The sequence below is a fragment of the Dermacentor andersoni genome, chromosome 4 (assembly GCF_023375885.2).
Source record: "Dermacentor andersoni chromosome 4, qqDerAnde1_hic_scaffold, whole genome shotgun sequence".
NCBI classification, from domain to species: domain Eukaryota; kingdom Metazoa; phylum Arthropoda; class Arachnida; order Ixodida; family Ixodidae; genus Dermacentor; species Dermacentor andersoni.
This window is the reverse complement of record NC_092817.1, coordinates 88598642-88622499: the sequence shown is the minus strand read 5'-3', so window position 1 is coordinate 88622499 and position 23858 is coordinate 88598642. Positions and strand designations below refer to the sequence as shown.

At 45.0% G+C, this 23858-nt stretch overlaps 1 protein-coding gene across 1 annotated transcript in view; it reads left to right on the top strand.

The window, feature by feature from the left end:
• The window catches only part of LOC126536806 (cell adhesion molecule Dscam1-like), a 494472-nt gene that overhangs the window by 444206 nt on the left and 26408 nt on the right, over positions 1-23858 (top strand). Inside the window, exons 21-24 of the mRNA XM_055074010.2 lie at positions 10834-11130; positions 18231-18410; positions 20024-20313; positions 22586-22664. Coding sequence (XP_054929985.1) covers positions 10834-11130; positions 18231-18410; positions 20024-20313; positions 22586-22664 — 846 coding nt within the window. The remainder of the gene's footprint in view (positions 1-10833; positions 11131-18230; positions 18411-20023; positions 20314-22585; positions 22665-23858) is intronic.

Sequence of the window (23858 nt, the reverse complement as noted above, 5' to 3'; positions counted from 1 at the left end):
CTGTAGTCACAACAAGAAATGTCTGTTGTACATCAGAAAAGTCTGTCGCTCCATCAGGAATCTGTAGTTACTACAGAAAAATCCTGTTGTACAACAGAAATTTCTGTAGTACTGAACACAACCTCTGTTGTCATTTTCAACTGGGAACCCAGATTGTATAACTTCACGTATTACCAAAAGTGCAGCAGGCTTTCACCTTCTTGTGTTGCAATATTCTAATACCTTCTGTTTTTCTTTCGAGTTCCGTACATGAAATAATACGTGACGACAGAGCAAGCGAATCAACAATATCGACCAGTTTGCTAACATATAATGGTCGTACGGTGTAAAACGTGTATGATAACGCATGAAAAGTATAGGGGCAAACATATCCCTGGTTCAAATGTTGGTAAGGGCTGCCAAAGCTGAATGCCTCAGATACGCAGACGACGGAACGTATTGGGATTATAAGCGAGGTAAAATGGCGTAATAAATGTGATTAAGTGTCAATACAACATCCAAATGTATTTTGTATTTGAAAGAATTAATCTGCATACCACGCAGAAGTACAAAACACAGAATAAGAAAAAAGTGACACTTGCACTTTAACATTAAAGCTAAAACAGCTATGCTTTCAGACTTCTAGGCATAGTAGCATTGACGTTGTAGGCACATATTTTTACCACATCGTCCCAGCAAGGGCGCAGTCTAGCAAAGTTTGTAGGTGCATAGAGCAATAAAGGACAGAAAACACTCTCAGACACTCAAATACAGGCAGCTTAGCGCGCCAGCGTTACGTCGTCGCGAGAAAATACACACCAAGGGAGCACAGAACGTAACTTTTTGCATAAGCTCACGCCTATTCACCACTTATTGAGCCCCCAACCTGCTAAGAGTGCATAATCAAAATAACAATAGTTTTGCACTTTCTATCATAAAAGAATATGCCATTACTGTATAATCGTCACGAAAAAGGTGCACTATTCAACTAATGTAATTTTACGTAGGTAGGTTATTATTTAAAAAAAAGCCTTCAAGAGCTAACAAAATATAAATAAACGGTGCTAATGTTTCGACATGCTCCAATGATTGGTCTTTTTGTCAAGGCACTGTCGAAACACTGCGATCGACGACTATATTCAACGAAATGGGGGCAGGTAACTTCATTCGGCTGAGCCGCGACAAAAAGCTAGAACGGAAAGTGAACGAAGTGTAATCGAGCGGCATGGTAATCAGACACATCTGTCGTCAGACGTTCTCGCGTTAAATGTCCTTAGGTCTAACGCAAGGAGCTTCGAAATGCTCACACGCGAAGACAGGGGTGTCTCAACTGCTCAGAATTGCGACACGCACAAATGTGCTACTGTTGCTTTTGCGCATGACTCAATCGTATATCGTGCTCCTAATAGTCGCGTTGGAACGACCGCCAGTTCATTCCGCTGACTGCAGTATAGATGAAGTTGACGTACTTACGACGTATTTATTTTTTTTTTATTTTTTTTGTTCCACTGAACATTGCCGTTACATTGAGTTGAATTTTTGGTATTTCAAAGCGTTTCTGTTCAGGTGTTCCTTGTCATTTGTGCATGATCTTTTTTTTTCCTCCACTTTTTTCTGTATACAGATGTATGCCTACATGTACAGACGCCAATATGTATAGATGCTGGGTTGGTGTAGATGCGCATGCGAATATATGTATACAGATGTCATAAATGTTCTGCTGTGAATATCATATCTGTATAATATGAAATTGTTTTTGCACATATGTAACTGATTTTCTTTGTGAATATTCTGCAACTGTTTGTCAAAGACAGGGGGGACAGGAACCTCGTCAAGCTGCGATTGTGCAGCTTTTTGTTCCTGCCCTTGCATTTTCTTTTTCTGTGCAAAGGAAAATGCGAAATAAAGTTTGAAAGTTTGAAAGAAAGTTTGATTTGGAGCACACTTAAATAAATTTCACTTGCTCGCTTTGTTCGGTGAAAGGCAGTGGAGGGACGTTGAGTAACCTTTGTTTTTAACACTTGCAGAATTCAGCTACTACCTCAATTGTTTTATCTTGCTGCTTTTACATAAGGAGCAGTCGAGGCGATTATTTTGAAGGTCGGTGCCACATTTTTGTCGCATTAGCGTTCTGAATGTTTTACGTGATGATGTGTGCATCCCTAAAGCTAATCAATTATGGGATTTTACGTGCCAAAACCATTTTTTGATTGTGAGGCATGCCGTAGTAGAGGACTCCGGAATAATTTGGACCACCTGGTTTCTTTTTTTATAACGTGCACGTAAATCTAAGTACACGGATGTTTTCGGCCCGATAGAAATGCAGCCGCCGTGGCTGGGATTCGACCCCGGGACCTCGTGCTTAGCAGCCCAACACCATAGCTACTAAGCAACCACCGCAGGTACACCCGTTAAGCTCACTGATTTATGCTGGACACTATGGTTTGCGGCCATGTGTAGAATTGGCAGTCTTTATTATATTTCTGCGCATCGATTAACTGCAATTAAAAGCTGGCATCAAGGTATCTGTAAAGAATACTACTTTATCACAGCCTGACATGACAGTGTCGCAATGTTTCTGCATGCCCCAAACGGGTAAAGTTGCGTGCCTTCTCCAGAAATCTTTTCAGATTACGGCTGCGCCGGTCATTTCAAGCACAACCACCGGCCATAGAAAGCCTAGGCGTAACGCTCATAAGACGAGGCTGTAGCGCTTGAGTACCCCGCCACTGTATCTTCTTGCATTGCTGATGTAAAACATAAATTATCTGAGCACGACGTGGTCAGATAATCCGTCTTTTTTTGTCTTTCAAATGGACTTCTGACATTGCATACATATAATTTCGAACAAGGAATTGCGTTATAGTTGTTTAATGCATTCTTACGGTACTTCACGTACTTTTTGGGGCTATCTATATAGCTATGCATGTATGTTTCCATCTACCCGTTTTTTCACCTACCTGAGTCACTGGGTGGCTCACTGTCCAATGGTTAGTACATTGGGATGTACGGTGGTTTTTGTACAAGCAAAGCTGCAGGGCACTAAAACAGAGCAAGGCATAACATTTAATGATCTTCTGTTATGCGTCAGGGCACAAAAACTACCGTGTGTCTTCAGTAACCATATTATTCACAATCTATGTCCACAAAATCAGCCATTTGTACTCTTGTATGATAACAAAAAAGACATAAGAAGAAGCAACTGACCGCACTACTATCCGTAGAGTTTGTTAAAAATTACTAGAGGGCGCTAATGTCTACGGTAACTGCAAGCATGACCATTCAGCCAGCATTGGGTACATGGACCTGCCTAAGCTTCGTCTTTTTTTGGCTTTCAAATGAACTTGTGGCATTGCATGCTGATGATTTCAAACAAGGCGTTGCGTTATAGATGTTTAATGCATTCCTAAGGTACTTCACGTACTTTTTGGGGCTATCTATATAGCTATGCATGTATGTTTAAATCCGTAACCGCTTTGTCAGCTACCTGAGTCACTGGGTGGATTGTGGTCGAATGGTTAGTGCATTGGGATGCTGTGCTGATAACGGGGTTTGAGCCCAATCGTCGGACCAACTTGAGTGGCTGAGCATGCCACAGAGTGTACATACGTGCCACTCTTCAATGATCCACTTTCGCGATGACATGGGTCACTGTAATATGCGCGACTAGGTAGGCACGACTGTTCGAAGGAACCCTTTGACACCGGCTTGGACCACTGGGTATGCGTCATTCGGTTTGTGCTGGTGTTCAATGAACCACTTTGTCGCGAATTAGGGTCACTGGGTATGTTCCAATGAACGTCTGACAGCAGCTTGGAACATTAGGTTAGTGCCACTGGGAATGTCCCGCTCTACTGTGATGAGTAAGGTCCCTTATATTTATCCGATGCTGAACGGAATCGAACCAACGCTACAAAGGGGCTTCAAGGACAGCAACCCGATGTATTATCAGGCTGCGGCACAAATGCACTTGGTATGCGCCACTTTTCAATAGACACTTTCCATGCCAGCGCCTTATCGCGCAGCGCAATGAATGGACAGGGTACATGCCATTCTTTTTGAACCCCTCCCCAACCTGCGTCACTGGGTATGTGCCAGTGTTAATTGTCTACTCCGATAATTTTCTACAATCATTTTCAATAATTGTGATAAACTTGCTCAAATATGATTCGTTAGCAGCAGTGAGATTCAATGAATTCTATTCTCATATTGCGAGAGGAAAAAATGAATATTTGAAACAGATAGCATTGGAACATGTCCGCAGTTAACCGAGAATAGATTTTATTGACAGGAAAGACGGAGAGGTTTACCTGAGCTAGTGCGCTCTAGTCTGCTACTCTGCACTGGGGAAGAGGGAAGGGGAGTGAAAGTACTAGGATGGATGATGATAACAAGAGAAGTGGTGAGTGCTTACGTATATGAGACAGTTGCGTTGCTAGAGCCGCTCGTCGAGCTTGGTGTCCTGCAGAAACTTCAACAACACTTTAGTTGCACGTATTGAAGTTGCAGTGTTAGGCCATGGGCCGAGGATAGCTTCATCCGACAGTGGTTGCCTGCCAACGCTGGCTATAGGAAACTTTGTAACGTCCTTCGCTCCAGCATATATGCTGGGAAATCGCACAGTATGTGTTCTAGTGTTTCAGGCATGTGGCAGTGTTCACAATCAGGGCTGTTCGATTGGCCGATGAGGTGCGCGTAGCGACGGGTAAAAGCAACGCCCAGCCAAATCCTGTGTAGAAATGACGTTTTGATCGTGTAACCTTCGGTGGCAAACAGTATTTACCGTTGGGTCGATCATATGTAGGCGTCTGTGGATGTTGTCATCGTGGGCTCTGTATGCCTTTGTAAGGTCCTTTATAATAGAGTTGGTGTCAGGTCGTGAGTAGGCAATCCATACTTCATCAGAGGAAGAGAAGGCCGATCTTGCCTCACTGTCAGCGATTTCATTGCCAGTCACACTACAATGACTAGGCACCCATTGAAACTTGATCACGTGGCCACTTAACTCGGCACTGTGATGAAGTTCGGCGATTTCCAGCACAAGCAGATAGTATGGTCATTTTTAAAACAAAGCATTTTAGCGCCTGTAGTGCTGATTTGACATCGCAGTACACCGTCCATTTATGAGGTGTCTGCGTTCTCATAAGATAGACAGCCTCCCGTATTCCCGCGAGTTCTGCAGCCGTAGATGTCGATTTGTGGTCTAATTGAAATCGCCGAGTAATTCCAAGTTGTGGGATGACAAATGCGGCTGTTATGGCAGATGACGTGCCCGAACCATCGGTATATACTTGTACAGCCCCGCTATACAATACAAATATGTGGGACAGGGTGAGCTGTTTCAAGCCAATGGAGGAAACGTGGTATTTCTTCATAATTACGGGTATCTGAAGCCTCACTAGTGGTCTTGGAAATGTCCATGGAGGTGTCTCGGGGATGTTGGTGGCCTGGAACCTTGCAAGTATAATGCTTGCGTGACATGCAATTGCTTTAGAAAAACCACTGTCAAGGTTGGTTCTTAGAAATGTTGACAGAGGATGGTGTGAGTGTCTGGTCAGCAGGCGAAGATAGATTCGCACTGTTTCACAAGACATGTATATGTCGATTGGACAAGCCCATGCTTCCGCTATCGTGCCCTTAGTTGACGTGCAGCGTGGCAAGCCAATGCATATCCGCAGTGTTTGCGCCTGAAGGCTCTCCAGCGTGCGTACACAAGATGATCCCATGTTAGATAGCACAGGCATGTTATAGCGTATGTAGCCCACAAAAAGTGCCTGGTACACTTAGAGCAAACTTCACTCAGAGGGGTCTCATGTCAGTCCAGATAATACACGAAGAACGTGTATGAAGTTGGTCAGTTTAGCCCTAGGCGCAGTAACATGTTTGGTCCAAGAAAGAATGCGGTCTATTATCACGCCAAGAAATCTATGGTGGGTGACTAAAGGGAGCGCCGTTCTGTCGACAACGATTCGATATTGTGACATTGATTTGCGCGTGAATGCCAGCACTGCACACTCAGTTGCTGAGAGTTGCAGACCTCTACGGCGCAAGTACTTCACCGTGATGGTAGCCGCACGTTGAAGCCTTCCACGCACTTGTGGACTTGTGACCCCACATGACCAGATACAGATATAATCTGCGTGCGTGCTGATATCCGTTGTTTCAGGTAGCTCGTCTGCAAGGCCCACCAGTGGGACATTGAACAATATTGGGCTAAGGACGCCACCCTGTAGAATACCCCTGCGAAAGTCATGTCTATCGGTATCGCCATCCGAAGTGGACATGAAAATGGTGCGGCCACTGAGGTAACTGCGCAGCCATGCATACATCCGGCCACCAACTCCAATATCCTCAAGCGCCCGAAGAATCGAATGGTGGAAGACGTTGTCGTAGGCATCTTTAATATCCTGAAATATTGCACACACCAGACGACGGCCTCTCTTTTCCTGTTGAACAGAAGATACTAGGTCGATGACACCGTCAATGGACGATCAGCCTCTTCTGAATCCATTGATAAAATCAGGAAGTCCACCACTTTTCTCGAGTAGCCATACCAATCTGCTCAGTACCATCCGCTCCATCACTTTACCGACACAGCTTGCCAAGGCTATTGGCTAATAAGGTGAGCGATCATATGGGCATTTCCCGGGTTTTAGCAAAGCCACAAGACGACTGCACATCCAATGGTCAGGCATAGCTGCTGCGTCGCACGTAGAGTTGTAGAGCGTCAGGAGAATTACTCGCGCTTCTACTCCAAGATGACAAATCGCGGTGTATGTAATTCCATCTGGTCCCGAACAAGATGAGCAGCGGGAAGTAGATATCGCAGCGTCGAGCTCGTGCATAGCCCGTGGCGCATCCAGACGATGTTCACAGTTAGCGCACGAGAATGCTTATGACGTGTTGGTCTTCCATGGGGGTAGAACACAAATCTAGAAGTGTCGATTTTTACTGTTTTACGAAGTAGCTGGAACATCAGTTTTAAACGTGCTTGTTTGGTTTGGGTTTGTAGTGCCAAGATGTCAGCGTGATTAAGTAGATCTGATGGTGAGTTTGTAAGTCTATAGTCACTGAAAACAAACGTTAGTGTTTTTTTTCTTTTTGTAGGCCTCCTATTTTGCTCACCTGTTTGCCGCATATCATATTGACCGCAAATAAAGACGGGGACAGCGGGAAAGAACGCATAAACAACACGGGCGGTAAATTTCAACTGTTTTATTCATGGCAGCCCGTGTGGATATGTAGACATATCGAACATGCGCAGATCGCAGCAAACAAGAACGCTCATCAGCCTAGCGTGGCAACCAATTATCAAATAAATCAAATAAAAAAGAAAAGCCAAGGCTGTGTTAGTGACACCTCCATTCGGTTGTTTCAATCGGAAATAGATTTTTTTGATAAGTGGTTGCCACGCTAGGCTGATGAGTGCTGTTGTTTGCTGCGATCTGCGCATGTTCTATATGTCTATATATACCCACGGGCTGCCGTGAATAAAACAGTTGAATGTTACCGCCCGTGTTGCTTATGTGTTCTCTCCCGCTGTCCCCGTCTTTATTTGCGTTAAATATAATATGCAGTAAACACCGAATAGGCCAAACTGAAGTTCTTCTGCTCACCTGTTGCTGAGTAATATCAAACCTGATAGGACAAACATATTTTAGTGTAGATCGGATAAGTGTTGCACAAGCTATTGGTTTGGTATCTCGCGGTATGATCCGAAGACGTCCTTTTCGTATAAACAGTCGTTTGAGGGCGGTGCAAGTAATGTTATTGATTTGTGTCGTCCAACTCAGGTAATTTGAAATCGTTACACCCCAATATCTGTGATTAATTACTTTGGTCAAGACATTTATGAACATTGAGGGACATTTGGTAGTTTTAGCACCCTTGGCTACCCACTCCGCATACCTCTGAAAAAATATGTTTGGCAAGTGTCAGGACCAGTGCTCTTCTTTGTACCAATGTTTAATAGGGGGATAAGCACGCCTTCATCGGTGACTATTAGTGGTTATATTGTGTATGGTCTGGCGGTACCGTGATTGGTAGGATTCCATAATCTACGTTAACAAACTTATTGGAGGCATTCATTGGGAGAGTATACAAGAACGCTGTTGTCTCAGAGGAATGTGTGTGCTCGTCACTTTTCTTCGAATGCAGGTACTTCCAAAACTTCTTTAGGGTGTTTTTCTAGAATTTGAGAAGAATCTTCGCAAAGCAATTATTTCGCATCCGTTGCATCTCTTAGGTTTACACCTCATATGATTAACGGCTACTGAGTTAATTCCTAGTTCAGCTTACTGGTATCGTGGTTAGCTTTTCTCTTATTCGCTTCAGTTTTCGCTTCGCGTGTATTAAGCCAGATGTTATGCACTGGTTTAGTCTTCTCGCTTTCTTTTTAGTCGGTGCGTAAGTTTTTGAGGAGGAGGTCACGATGTCTGTAAATCTACTTCATAGCGTTTCGATGTCAGCAGATAAGTTATTTGAATGCGCGGCGAAAGAACGTTATTCGAAAGAAAGGCAGTCGATTATGCGTGTATCGTCGTCATGGCTGTAATTATGATGTGAGAGCAATGATTGCCGATGGAATGGGATGTCACGCACGGGTACGGTGAAAAAGATGAGCTTTTAGTATGAAATGCCGGGCGTGAGTTCGATATTACAACTCTCCTATGGGAAATGGTCACTAAGAAAAATTAAATCAATAACGTTGAGTCCGTCTACACGCATGGGCTGAGTCACTATCTGATGCAAATTGAAATTGAGCATTGCATTACATAATAACTGAAAGTCAGCGGAGTTGAACTGCCTAGAATTCTAACCTGTTCGTGGCATGTTGAAACCACTAAGGTTTAGTCTGGTATCCGATAGACAGTGTTGCATATAGTTAAAAAGTGATGGAATTGCGTCACTTGTAGCCGAGGAGTTGCGGTAAACGCAGCCCGTATTGATGTCACGTGGACATGGCAGCAACTGGCACATAATTGTATACACGTTTTCCACTCCTGGAAGTGCTTTAAAGGGGGCCCAACCACTCGTCGGGCTTGGTGAAATAACATAGTCCACAGGTAACATAAGCTGCTGCGAACAACTCAGCGGGGTTTTGCTGTCATACGTGGTGCTGGGAGCTCGCAAGCGGAGCGCGAAGTCACCTTTTTCTCAAACGCTCTTTTAAAGAGAGGCCTGCTCTCATGGAGGAAGGAAACTGAGGAGAGGCCCTACCCCATCCGCGCGCTAGGAGAAAAGCGTGGAGGAAATGACGTAGTAGGTTCTCCTTTGTTTTGAGGTGTTTTCATTTCTTTGCTGTTGTGGCCCCGCCTTTCGGGCCACAAGGGCGGCTTTGTTATTGTTCTGTGCGCTTACACATGGTGCTCCGTACGTTTCGTACCATGGCAAAGGCGCCGTGCGGGCAGGTTTGCGTTGGTCTCCGTGATTTGTTGCGCTGCCTTATCTGGACCGTGCTCTACCGGATGTTGCTGTGGCCAGGTGGGACAAGAGAAACTAAAGTTCGTGAAATGAACACGCATGAAACGCTGTACGCAATGTACCGTGCCACGGCAATGGCTACGGACGAAGGAATATCCGCGGGAAATGTTGCCCTCTTTGGCGGAATCATGCTAACGTGCTAACTATTGCTTAGTATTGCTGCGGAGCGCGCGGGTCCGGGCAGCACGGTTGCACGCAGCGCGGCGTGGTTTCGCGAGAAATGCAAACAAGAGAGGAGAGCAGGCCCGACAGGCGGAGCAACGCCATGAACAGCGCCAACTTTCGGCTTCACTTTAGCTACACAAAGAGTGACGTCAGGGCCTCTCCTTAGTTTCCTTCCTCCGTGCCTGCTCTCCATTATCTTCTGGACGCTTTATTTCGTAATAAAGCGGATTTAAATACACGGCTGCTATTGGTAGCTGCGGCCTCCTGCGTAGTGTAGATACCACGGCCGCCGGGAGGTGCCGCCACAAGTCCACTGACTAAGTGCACTGCGGCTCGCTGAGGACAACCGCGTTTGGCGTCCGTTTATCGCGTCATAGGCACCAGAGGTGGAAATCGTGGCGTCTAATTTAACATTCAAAATGAAACTTGGACTGCTCGTCACGGTGACATTTAGAACGCGGAGCGTTGTGCACACGCGCCCCACTCCGCTGTAGCCTTCGCAATGAAAGACATTGAAGAAGGAACGGTAGCACAGCGGATTTGTTAAAGCACAGTGGCACAGTGTTAATCCGTGTTTGATAGTTAAAAAAAAGAAAGAAAAACTTCACTTCTGCAGAACGTATTAAATTACGCTTTGCGGCAAAGTATTTCTGAAACCGACTATCTTGACTTCAAATGTCTTTCTCCACTTCGATCAAAAGTGGTTCAGGGCCCCTTTAAAGGCAATTCTCCGCTGATTATGTTAACGGTAACTTAAGGGTGCGGTTCATTGAATCAGACACAGTTTCTTCTTGGTTCAATAGTGTACTTGTACGGCATTCTCGTTATTACGCTCGTGCTCGTGCGAGCACTATGCTCGTTCAGGCGCAGATGTTACTCAATAGGTTAGTTACGTCATCTGAGAGGTACGGGCTAAATTATAATCGAATTCATTGGTACCCTGAGGGTTATTCGCAATGTTGCGTACGCCACTGCTAATTTGGGAAATTTGTTTATTCATTTTATATAACACCCGCTGACCAAGTGTCCCCTAACCAGAAACATGCTCTCTCTCTCTATCTCTCAATTTCTTTGTTTAGCTTTCTACCTTCTTTTCCCCGTTTCCCGGTATAAAGTACCAAACGGTATTTTTCGTCCTAGTTGACCTCCCTGCCTTCATCCTTTCTTTCTTCGCTCTTGACGGCCGTACTTCCTCACTGGCTGCAGCTCCCTTGGCACCGGAGAAAAGCGAGCTGCTTTCCAGCAACTCCAGCGCAGTGCAGCTGAACCTGCGCTCTTGGAAGGACGGCGGCTGCCCGATCCGCTTCTTCACGCTGCAGTACAAGCTGCGCGGAGAGCGGGAGTGGACTCCCGTGCCGGAGACCATCGATGCGGTTGCCTCTGATACCTACGCGCTCGGAGGCTTCCACCCGGGAGCGTGGTACCACCTGCTCATGTCCGCCTCCAATGACGCCGGCTCCACCGAGGCGCAGTTCGTCTTCGCCACGCTCACTGCCGGAGGAGGTTGGTTCGGAAATTTGGATTGGCCTTGTGCTTATTTTCATCTTGCGGGACCTTTTAACACAGCAACTATACCACAAAAGCTAGACACTTAAACCATTAGGCCATGGACGGCCTAATAGAACAGAACGCGGTCAAAGTTTTTCCCCGTGTGACAGATGTTTCGTACCTGTCAGGGTGATGTTTATTCTACCTATATGGAGTTGCCTGCTACGTCGCGCCCACGTGTAGTTTGAACACCGTTGGAGCAGTAGTTGCTGCTCTTGTTTATCGAACTCATGCCTCACACCCACTATGGGTGATTGGTCAAGAAATGGGTGGATTATTCCAAGCTGTAAACACGAATGAACTTCAAATACTGCTATGAAGTGCTGCTGAAAGCTGAAATTACACGTTAAAATTAAATAATAATAGTACAAGGAACCGATAAGGAATCACACAAAATAAGAGACGCTCAAACACACAAAACAAGAGACGGTAGGAATTTACCAGGATGTTCAGATGGGCTCCCTAAGAAATTCCTAGACTGCAGAGCAAATATCCCCGTGTCTAATTCGTGAGTTGAGGTCCCAAACGGAAGAGCCTAAGGACAACGCTAAACTTTGCTATCGCTTTCAGTGCCTCACCCTTCGGACGAAACTGGCGCTGCTTTATTTAAATTACTGGCAGTTTAACTTTGAAGGGGCCTGCACAAGGGTACATGTTACAGAAATGATTACTCACTGCCTGTAATGTGCCTGAGGGTAATCCTAGTTGTAGCGTCTTTCTTTTTTCGCACACTTTTGACAAGACAGCAAGTAAGCCTACAAAGGGGAAAAACTAAGATTGTGGTGCAAAGATCTGTAAGCGTTGTTTAAAAGAAACGAAAGTATAGGATATATTTTATGGAGGCCTCAAGAAAAATCGGTTCAGCAGAACCCTATGGCAGGTTTTGTGATATGTCATATACTGCTGCTGCTTTTTGAAGCATGGCTTCCGGGACATGGAAAAAGATTGAATGTCGTGAAGCTGTCAATGTAGTGTACAATAACCGTTAGCTAAGGAGTGTTCTTTTTTGTGTGTGTGCGTGTGTGTGCGTGTGTGTGTGTGTGTGTGAGTGCGTGTGCATGTCTCATAATTCATTTCTGAAACCACAATGATCACAACTACATCAGACATGCTTTCAAAGAGAATGATAGCTTGGTATTTTTCATTAATATTGACGCCGAGATAGGAAAAAACAACAATAAAGAAAGTTATAGAAGCTAGCGATAAACAACAATACAAAGCAGACAGGAAAAATATTTTCATGAAAGACTGTTATTAAGAACGCCGATAATGCATTATTATTGGTGTAGTGTGCCCGAATTCGTGCGCACGTGCGTGTACGCCGATAACGCAGCTTGGCCATCAGTGGGCCAAGCTGCGTTCTTGTGGAAAGCAACGTGCGTGTCTCAAGTTTTGTTCTCTTTTGGTAAACAATTTGATGTGAATGAGCTCATTCACTTAACATTTTTACGCTAAGGCCAGACAATCAACCAGCATTTTCATGCTGTATTTGCCAAGCGGTTTCATGATGCAATTTGCAGGAAATGTTCAGATCAGTGGAACTGAGGCGAGTCGTTTGTGGACCATGGCAGAGCTGGCTCCTCTCTCTACTTCTGATATTTTCAGAATCAGAATCAGAATTAGTTTTATTCAAGACAAAAGTGGGTATAATTACCATAATACGTGATACGGGATACGTACCATAATTACGTGATAAGTATATACCGAAGGAGGCCCCGTAGTTAGAAACTAAAATGGGACCTCCTGCGCATGATGACTAGAATTAATAAAACAACAATGGCAACATGTAAAATTTACGACAATGAAGGTTTTAGGAGACAAGGCATAAATGAACAGAAAAGCAGCAAATGAATGTACTAAGCAATAACAAGGCTTTGGATAAGTCAACAAAAGGTGAAACTACAAAAATAGCTTAGGAAGAAAAAAAAAAGAAGTAAAAAAATGCGAGAGACAAATAGAGAAACAAAGTGAAAGTTAAAAATACAACACATAGTACACTCAAGTGGGAAAGTCGGAGGAAGCTGAAAGTAAATACCTAAGTTCAGTATGAAACCTCTCAGCTTTGAACAATTTTAAAGGGAATGGTAATGGGCTCCACAGAGATAAAGCTGAAAAGTGTAATGACTGCTTACCATAGTTGGTGCGAACGATGGGTAAAATGAACTTCATATTTCCTGCAAATATAGTATTATTTACATTAGTAAGGGATGTCTTTGGTATGATGGTTACTGGAATATCATTGTTTAATACCCTAAAAGTAAATATGGCCAGGGTATACTTAACAAGATCAGTCACATTCAAAATATTATGTGCATGTAACAGCTGATTTGCGCTAAAGATACGAGGTGAAAGTGTTATTAGTCGAATAGCTCGATTCTGAAGGACTCGCAACGAAGTGACTGATATAAGTGTTTCCCCATGATTCAATGTTATAGGTAATATGAGAATGAACAAAAGCATAATAAAGCGACATGAGAGTTGAAAATGAGAAATATGGTCGTGCATTGATTAAAACGCGTATTCCGTATGCCATTTTCTTTTTCACATTAGCTATGTGAAGGTGAAACTTAAGATGATCTAATTCCACACCTGAATAGGTGCAATGATCAAGTGCAGTGATTAGGTGATTGTTGATGAAAATAGACTGAAGGAGCTCAGGCGATCGCTGATGTGAGGCAAAGACGAAAAAATTGGTCTTACTATGGTTAATCTGCAGCTTGTTAAGTTGACACCATGTAGAAATTTTCGCGAGATCTTCGTTTAGCTGACATGTTAGCGTTGATAAACAATTCTGAGAACTAAATATAGTAGTATCATCAGCGTAAAAAATACACTTCGATGAGGAGAGGCAACTAGGCAGATCCTTAATATAAATAAGGAAAAGTAGAGGACCTAATATGGACCCCTGTGGTACACCAATGTTAGTAGTAGCTTCTTTAGAATAGTACCCAGAAATGTTAACGACTTGTTTTCTATCTTGTAAGTCACTATGATTAGAAGTAGAGGCGGACCAGTTATTCCGATGGCCTCAAGTTTAGCACAAAAAATTGTATGATTAATTGTGTCGAAGGCCTTGGATAGATCAAGGAATATCGAGGCTGAAAATTTACCTTCATCGATCGCTTTTTTGAGATAATCAGTAAGAGAAATAAGTGCTAGATCACTTGAAAAGCCAAAAGAAAAGCCAAACTGATAAGGGGAAAAATATTAAATTATTCTAAATATATTGTTAGACGCTTTTCGATAAGATTTTCAATAACTTTATTAAAAAATGGAAGAACAAGCGTGCGATCACCTATTCTTGAAAGCGGGAATGAATCGACCGCGTTTAAGTTCACGTGGACAAACACCGGTTTTAAATATCAGGTTAATGATAGCTGAGGGACGTTAGCGACATGTTCCGCGATCATTTTAATGTGGTATGCGTTAATCTTATCTAGGCCAGCGCTATTGGCTTTAAGGGTTTTAATGGTACTAAGGTTTAATGGTTTTAATGGTTTAATGGCAAGGACGTTAAGGTTTTTTTTAAGCGAAAGCGTCAAATGGTTTATTGAGCGGAAAAGCTGGGGTCTATCATCTGGAGCACCGTAACGGAACCCTCGTATATAAGGCCATGATTCGTATTAAAAGAAGGGATGTTCTGTATATTTTAATCTGATGCGATCAGGTTGACCGTGAACTAAGAGTGCAGCTGAAGTAGTCCGATTCAAATATATACAGCACCGCGCTTTTTGACAAAATTATATGCTCCAGTTCATAAACAAACTGATTTTTATTGCGGCGAGCTAGCTTGACCTCCAGTAGCATTCCGGACTTTTCGAACTTCATTAGAATTTGAAAAACAGTTGCCTTCGCCTAGTTTGAAGTCACAGTATAAAGATCAAAGCAGAAGTCTCGCTGCATGGCCATAATTATCGATATGACGAGCATAGAAGGCTGGGCATATTCCTAACAAATGTTGTATGGGATTAGTGCAAATTTTATTGAGCATTAATTTTTTCATCGTAAATATTTATCCACAAGTGGATGCCACATAGACAAGAAGCCTGTGGTGTCCCACAATGATTTACAAAGTTTAATGCTCAGCTTAAAAAGCGTAGCACAATTAACTGAGAAATAATTAATACAAGGCAACTAAATCCAGTAGTTATATAAAGCCACAAAACGCACTCGAATGAGTGGTAACAAACGAAAACTGATTTGCAAGAGTGTATACTACACTGTACATATTAAACAGTGTAGTAAGAAAACGAGACATTACAAGGAAAGCGGCATATTTACGGTGATATGTCCGTTAGTGGTTACGCAATATTTTTAGGCCTTTTTATTTTTTGAATAACAGCCAAAGTCAGTGTGTGAAGCTGCAGATGGAAATACACAGTGGGATAAAGCTTAATGAACCGAGGTAAAGCGCCTTAGGCACGCTGGCCGACGTTTCAAATGACTGGCTATTGTAATAGTCTGGCTGGAAACCAGAGTTCCAGCATGGTGTATTTATTTTCAAGGACAATGCCTTTCTTTGCGAGTTACTTCCCCCACTTTTCCTTAACGAGTATGTGTGTTTCTAGCCTCTTTCATGGGGTGATTCCGGAGATAGCGCAGTTAAAGAAACTTGGAGGACGCTTAAGCTTTGCCTTCAAGAGTGGAACGCGATAGCGTCATCGCACCCCGTTCGCACCGCCAAGGGGTGTAACACACGTCGACCCGCCAAGGGGTGTAAGACAATGCGCTACGGCGCAGCGATCACTTATGAGGCGCCCCACATCGGACTTTGCACCCACCAATCACGTGGTGAGCGCCGAGCAACGTTGCGTTCGACGTGGCAACGAAACGTACGCCTGAGCAAGCGGAACGAACCAAAGAACTCGGCGTATCGGAGGGAGAAACGATCTACGCGATCCAAAGGTCGTGATCGGCACGGACAGCCGGGCCGCGACGCGCCATGAAGGCGGACGCGATCATGGGGCTGGCGCCTCGATGAGATCGTCCTCTATCTCGCTCGGGAGCTCCACGCAGATGCATGACTCCTCATTATAAAATATGAAGACGCCAAATAAACAGACACACACAAGAGAAGAAAACAGGACAGGGCGCCTGGCCCGTTCTCTTCTCTTGTGTGTGTCTGTTTATTTGGCTCTTCATATTTTATAATGAACAGCTACCAACTAGCCCAACAAGAAGTGCTTTTAAGCATGACTCCTCGGAAGCAGCTCGGCACACATCGCAGGGGACGCTTTCCCATCAGAAGCGCTACGGCGCAGCGATCACGGCAGAGGCATCCCGCATCGAACGCTGCACCTAGGAATCGCGCTGTGAGCGGAAAGAGGAGCCGCGTCACCTAAACACGAGGGTTCGAGTGACGCACGCTGGAAGTTGGAAGGGGGGAGAGCGAGAAAACTTATTAAACGCAAGGGTATTGGGGCATCCTCGCACCGGTCCCCGCACAGCTCGAAGGGGAGAAGCGGGAGAGTGGTGCGCCACGTGTCGGGGCAGCGCTGCACATTGCGAGGAGGGGGTCTTCAGTGTTTGCCGCAAGATGGCTGTTCGTGTGCGCAGAGCGCAGAAGAAATGTAGTGGAAATGTACTTCGCTACTCGTGTAACTGCAACTTCTGTAATTTACATGCTCATAATTACCGATATACACCACAGTATAACTTTCTACGGCACGTTTCTAAGGCAACACCGCATTCACTAGAGGCGCTTTTGTTCCACTTTGAATCATCGAAGTCGTGGCGTCACCTTCCAGAATTTGTTGTATGCTCGTGTGAAGCAATGCATGGTTTCGTTAAAGGTTACCTGCGAGAAGTCGTGCTTGCGCACAGAATGTGCTGTTTTCTTTGCAGTATCTCGCCAATATTACTAGGAAAAAACCGCATAAGGACCTAATTGACACTATGCTCCCTGTACCGATTTACCGTATGTCAAACCGTGGTGGCCCAGGAGATGTCCTCAAAAGGGTTAAAAGAATGCCAGTACACCCTTCGGTAAAAACGTTTTTCTTTAAACTACACACTAACACATTATCAGTTAAAACATGGATGCATAACAGGGGTATTTTTGTCCCGTGGTCCATCAACTGCTTCTTATGCAAGAAACCTGAAACGATAGAGCATGCGTTTCTAGATTGCTGGGATCCCATCTTTTTCTGGGATGTGCTACAAAGGACTTTAAAGGAAGAGTTAGCTTTAGATCCACATGGAATAAGATTCTTACCGGTATAAACGGAGGCTTTTCCGTATGACGCTATAATGCTCCTGGGCCTCCACAGTTTGTGGAAAGCTAGAATGCAGTTCAACAATGCTGATGTCAATTCGCGACCTACACGTGATCATTGAATCTGTAGTTCGGTTCAGGGATGCCCATCGGGCACTCCCTGAACAACCAACATGGATTGACATGCTAGATAAACTTGCAGCATTGAAAACATTTTGATATGTCGTGCCAGCAAAATCCTTGTTGACATGCTTTTCCTTTTTCTGTATTGTTTGTGTATGTCAAAGCCGGCAATAAAGAAAAAAAAAGTCGTGGCTCAGTGGTAGGGTCTCCCTCTCACACTCCGGATACCTTGGTTCGATTCCCACTCAGCCCATCTTGCAAGTTGCTTTTTATTTATGAAGTGCCTTCCGGGATTTATCGCTCATGGCCAACGCCACAGACGCCGACGACACCGGCTTTTCTGCAAAGCGAGCTCCTTAACGCTATCCGGTCAAAATGTGGGCAAATCCTGAGGTTTTGCAGTTCAAAAATGTCGGCCATTCTCGTGGGTATGTGTAGGTCTAGAAATGGGCTCCGATACCGAAGGTAGTGCAGCTTATAATATCCGGTGTGTATGGGCAGTCCAAAGATCTGAGCAGATTCCGAAGATAAGACAGCAAAACAATGTAAGCGTTCCGACGCTCCCATCACGCGAGTAGTGAGGCGTTACAGTACCGTGCGCAGTGGCGCAGTGACTCCACCCCATTTCCACACGCAACTCACTCAGGAAGACCTTGTCTTTGAGAGACTTCAACTGGAGATTGAGTCCCCTTCGAACATTTTTTTTGTCTCTCTGCAGCCACTATACCCCCTATGACTCTGCACCCCGAAGAGAGCACGGCGTTTCCTCGGAGCGTGACCCTCGTGGTGCCCATCATTTGTGCCTTCATTGTAGCGCTGGTCATCGGTGCCGTGGTCTACATGATATGCAACCGCCGAACGAGAACCCACGATTACAGTGCCACTGCTCAAGTTTCTGGTAAGCCCATGAACAAGTTACAAACACCCGTGTATTACGAACAACGACATGACATGTGTGTAAGTAAACCGTTTCATGTAGGTAAAGTCGCCCACCAAATTTTACGGACTATAGTATCGGAGAAAAAGCTGAATATATGCCCAGGCTCATGACGGAGTCTGGCGTTGGCTTTTCCAGCCGTTGCTATTATACGCGAACAACATAGTGATGTGCAGTTTTACAGGCTACCTTTACAGGCTGCTCGGAAAGTCAATGTTTCACGAGATCACGCGGTGCGTAAACTTTTGTGGTTGACGGTACTTTGCGCTAACTCAGGTGTCCATTAGCTGACGTCCGCGGCTCGTGCGCTCATGCAGCAGTACTAAACAGTTCATGCCATGTTTGATGCTGTACATTTGACCCTTCAGAGTGTTTATGTTTCTGTAATAGGAATCCTATGGACCCTATTGTAGTTATGACATTCTCTTATGTTTTCTTGCCGAATCAACAGCCTGTTGAGGTAGTAAGCGTGGGGATTGTGGGCGAATTAATGTCTATGACTGAATGTGTGGATTTATGAGATCGGATATAAGGAAGATAATCGCCATCTGACTTCGCCTTTCTTCTCTGTTGTTGTACGCATTATATTAAATCACGCTGTTTCTCCACTGCACTCAAGTATGGCTACATGTGTTTCAGTGTTGAGTCTGTAACAATTTTCCCTTTCTTTGATATAAAGTTGGTAGCAATCTATTGGTCTCTTTTATTTAATTTTTTCGTGCACCAGTGCGACACCTGCCTGGGTTCCTGCGCATGCGGCAGGCGGTTTCTACATTAAAATAAGTAAATGAATATGTAACGCTTCTTAGTTGCTTTTAGAGGCTTTCCTACCTGGCGAAGGCTTGCGCTGGAAAAGAGGAAAAGGGGGGAGGGGGTTTCAACGCAAACTAAGCGTCGAAAGCACAGCGCATACGATGCTGCAAGCACGGTGCACCTTGTACACCTCGCAGATCGCTTTGAAGGTGAGGCGCGCACGACCGCGAACTTTGTCCACATCGCAGATCACTTGTAAGATATGGGCGCCCACACGGCGTGCGCAGCAGCCACCGGTGGTGGTAGGCTAAGTTCCAGTTTGACCTTGGCTGAGCTTGAAGGTAACATTTACGGAACCAGGCGCCTTCTGGGTTTGTACTCGGAGTAGTAGATCACTCTAAATTGATCGCTCTAAAATGGTTACTGATATAGTCTTCTAGGACACACACATGAAATAGTGCTTCAGCAGTTAATGTTCGCCACGCAAACATCCGCTGCTGAAGCATTATTGCTAATTGGGGTGGAAATGTTGCGCATATTTAGCTTTAATCCTCCAGCTTTCCAGTTTTACTGTTTTGCGTGAATGTAGCAGGAAGAAGCTATGAAGGACCTCGGCAATTAAGCATTTTCTTTTAACGTGGAAGTCTTCCTTTAGTGGAACTCCTATGGGGTTTGGTTCGTATCTTGTTTCTTCTTCCTTGGTTGAAAACAACTTTTGCTTCCACTGACTGCAAACGAGGAAGCTACAAAACTTTAGTTTGGCCAGCCTGTCTGCTTTTCTTCTTTGAAGACTACTTTCATGTTCTACTCCTGCCTTGCAGAGCGTGCGTGTGGCGGTGACATGAAGGGTGACTCCATCTCAATGACATCCGTTGGCAAGAAAGTGTACGAGGCACCCCGCGGTGATCCTCTCTACTTTCCCTCGCCCTACGCCACCACGCACATTTCTGTGTACTCCGGGGACGCGGACTCACCATCGAGTGGTGCGCACCGGGGCCACCCGAACGCGGCGATGGGTGGCGGCGGTGGTGGCGGAGGCGTTACTGGCGACTGCGGTCCACTCACAGGTCGACCTGAACACACCTATGACGTGCCATTCCCACCAAAACAGGTATGCTTCTTTCGTGGTCTCCTTCGAAACTACTCATTATAATTGCAATAAGAAAGCAGTAGCATTTGATCACCCACTGAAAAAGCACATTAAGCAAACAGAAGAGAGCAAAAAAGTAAGTCAGGGTGAAATCAATGCAAGTCTAACAGCCGTGCAACTCAGGTCTGTGTGCTTCTACAAAAGCTTGAAATAAGTAAATACGTCAGCAAGTTTATGAGAGAGAGAGAGAGAGGGGGTAGAGTAGTCTGATATAACAACGAAAGAAACAGTGTTGAGGTCGATAGAAATGAGGACGTTTAAGCGACATCTTTACATACGCACGAACAACAGTTGTATTTGAACGTGATTTTGAACCCTACTGTTTAAGTTGGTCTTTACAGGACGATTTATAAGTACTCCCAGAAGTCTAAGAGAACAAAGAAGCAATGAACGTGTGCACAAAGATACGGTTCATGACAAAGACAATCCGTGCAGTAAATAAAAGAACCTTGTACTTCTTTTTCTAAGTGATCCGGAAGCAATCTCACGGACAGCTCGCGAACTCAATCGAGCCCCGTTTCATTACGTTCGTATAGTCCATGGGTGTCCGAGTGCCTAGCGGTGCTGGGCGCAAGAAGCATTCCACTCTGGCGGTATTTTACCTTTGATGTCCACCGCATCAAGGACTCCTGTTTCTCTGCAGTAGGCTGCTAAGCTCTAGACGGAGATTTTTCTACGCTAATGGTTAGACGCGAGAAGTTCATTAGTAGTGTAGACGTATCCGTGGCTTGAGCTCTTTGTTTCTTTTCAGCCTAGCAGAGGTAATCACTCCCTCCCGCTAGGCGCTCAAATGAGCTTCACAGCACTGCCTCATTCATCACGAATCAGCCCGTCGCTACATTCAAGAGCGCCGGCAGTACACGAAGTTTAACTGATTTTGTCGGATTTCAGAACTGTAGGGCTATTGTCTTGATCCACTCAGACCGAATACACCACGAAGGGCAGTTATTGCTCTTAAAAGTTACATAGTCGAACTATTCGTACTAGTTAAGTACGCTCTCGCAGTCGTGTCCTACAGACTTCAACGCATATGCACGTTCGCAGCACTGCATAAACCGAACCCGGCAAGAGCCATCGTTATCGGGAGTGCTTTCAAAGTGAGTGGCTTTAAAGTGGATAGCTTTCTTCGGCTGCTTCGCCCATTTCCGTGTTAGTCGGCGGCGTGACTTTGTTCGCAGATGTAAAGGTACACGCTTTCACGCAACCAAGTAGCGGATCACATTCATCGCTGAAGACCAACTAGCTACTTGAAGTGCATGTGATGTGACGTAAAACCTCTGTGACATCTGGAAGGTTTAGCTGCTGTAGCCAGTGGTGGTGCTGCATCGCACTTCTCCGTTGCTTGGGCTCGTGGTTGCGCTCCGCACTTCGCCGAATGTCGCTGCGCGACTCTTGTGGAGAGATGTGTTATTTCACCTTGTCGATTTTCATCAGAGCTTCGCCCAGCGGAGCACATAATCCCCCCTCCCCCCTTCCGTCGTTCAGGCCCCTTTCACGAAAAATAGAACCTATAGTGGCACGTCAACCGGCTGACACGGCGCTACCTCAGATTCATCCACCGACTTTGAATAGCACAGCTTTTTTTTTTAATTCTAAACTCTCGCCGTTAACACACCCTCGCCGCTAACACACCGTCGGTCATTGCCTCGGCCACCAACCTTGCACTCTCTCCCCTTCAGAAGAACCCTAGCTATATATACTGTGCCAAAGAAAGCATATGCCGACTTGAAAAAGACAATTCACTTGTCGAAACATTGGCTCCTTGTTCGTTTTGCCTTGTCCCCTTGTTACCATGTTCCTTTACATTGTTCTCATTTTCCTCATCGTCTTGAATGTCCTTCCCGCGCCCCCCACCTTGCCCATGTTTTCCCTTGTTTGCGGGCTGTAATTCTCAAAATTCCGAGGAATTCATTTGCCAAGAATGTGAGACAAGGTATGAGCAACTTGTATGACTGACCGAATGCTATGGCATTATAACAGGCATATACTGCATGCCATATAGAAAAGCGTGGCACATACATATATCTAAATATATACGACAGTTTTTGGTCGCAGACAACGCCGCCAACGCAGACACTGGATTTCCTGCGACACGGGGCCCTTAACACTGCCGCTCAAGAAGTTATCATTCTGCCCTTTTATTGTGAATCATGGACCTAGTTACGATTGCTAGCTGTGTTGATGCTTCATCTACTAAATCCCTTTTCAATCTTTTCTCCGCTTTTTCATGCAGTTTCCTGCGCAGATGCCCCGAGAGTTTGATGATGGAGATCCACATTACACATCCATCTTCAGGACCAACCAGAACGGTAGTACGTACCTCTCCCATCCTTTGAAAGATGTTTTTCTTTTCTTTTCTTTTTTTCTACGCAGAACTGTGATGCCCTTGTAGTCTTTAATAACAATGTGTCCAAAGCAGTGTGATAAGAATAAAGTGTAAGTGTGCGATGAGTGTGATAAGTGTTAAGGAGTGCGTGTCAGCATTGTAGCTGATCAGTGACTTGCGCGTCGTTGTCCCATTCCCATGTCTCAGGAACTTATCGTCTGGTATATGTCACAGAAAATGTATTTCTATCGAGAAAAAGAACATGTCTGTTGTCTCCCAATTTAAAGTTATCCTATATGCTAGGGTTGTGGCTTAGGCTAGTTGGTTCGTGGTGCGAAAGTAGGGGAACAGCGTAAAATTGAGGGAACACAAGACGAAGAAAGGACGAACACCAGCGCCGAGTTCGTCTTTTCTTCATCTTGTGTTCCGTCAATTTTGCGCTGTCCCCCTACCTTACCCTATTTGGTCATACGTGCTTTGCATGCAACCCCGTATACCTGTAATTATCTGGTAAAGAGGCATCGTTGCTGCTTACAGGAATATATATCATCAAAACATAGCGGTCTTGCTATATGTATATTGACGCATGCTCTATGTAGACATGTGGACGACGATGACGTTTTGTCATGCCAGAAGGACTATATGAATTTAAGGTCTTGCCTTTCGGCTTGTGCTCTGGATCTGCTACTTACCAACGGCTTACGGATACCGTGCTTTCGGGGCTGAAGTGGAAAAACTACTTAGTCTATCTAGACGATATCACAGTGTATTTCGCAACGTTTGAAGAGCACCTTACCGGCTTATAAAGCAGCTCTGGATTCAATACGGTCCGCTGGACTCACCCTAAAGCCGTTGAAATGTCATTTTTGCTTTGAGGAGCTATATTTCCTTGGCCATGTCGTTAGTCACGCTGGTGTCTGCCCGGATTCTAACAAATTATCGCTTCCACACAGTTCGCCGTACTCTCAGATAAAAAAGCTGCCAGGCGCGTTCTAGGCCTCTGCGCATAATATCGGCGCCTTATTGCAGACATTGCTCGCACTGCGTCGCCGTTAACTCGACTCACGAAGGACGACGTTGCTTTCGTATGATGCGACGAACAGCAAGCTGCATTTACCGATTGGCGGAACCATTTACAAATACCCCCTGTGCTTGCCGGCTTTGACGAGACAGCTCCTAC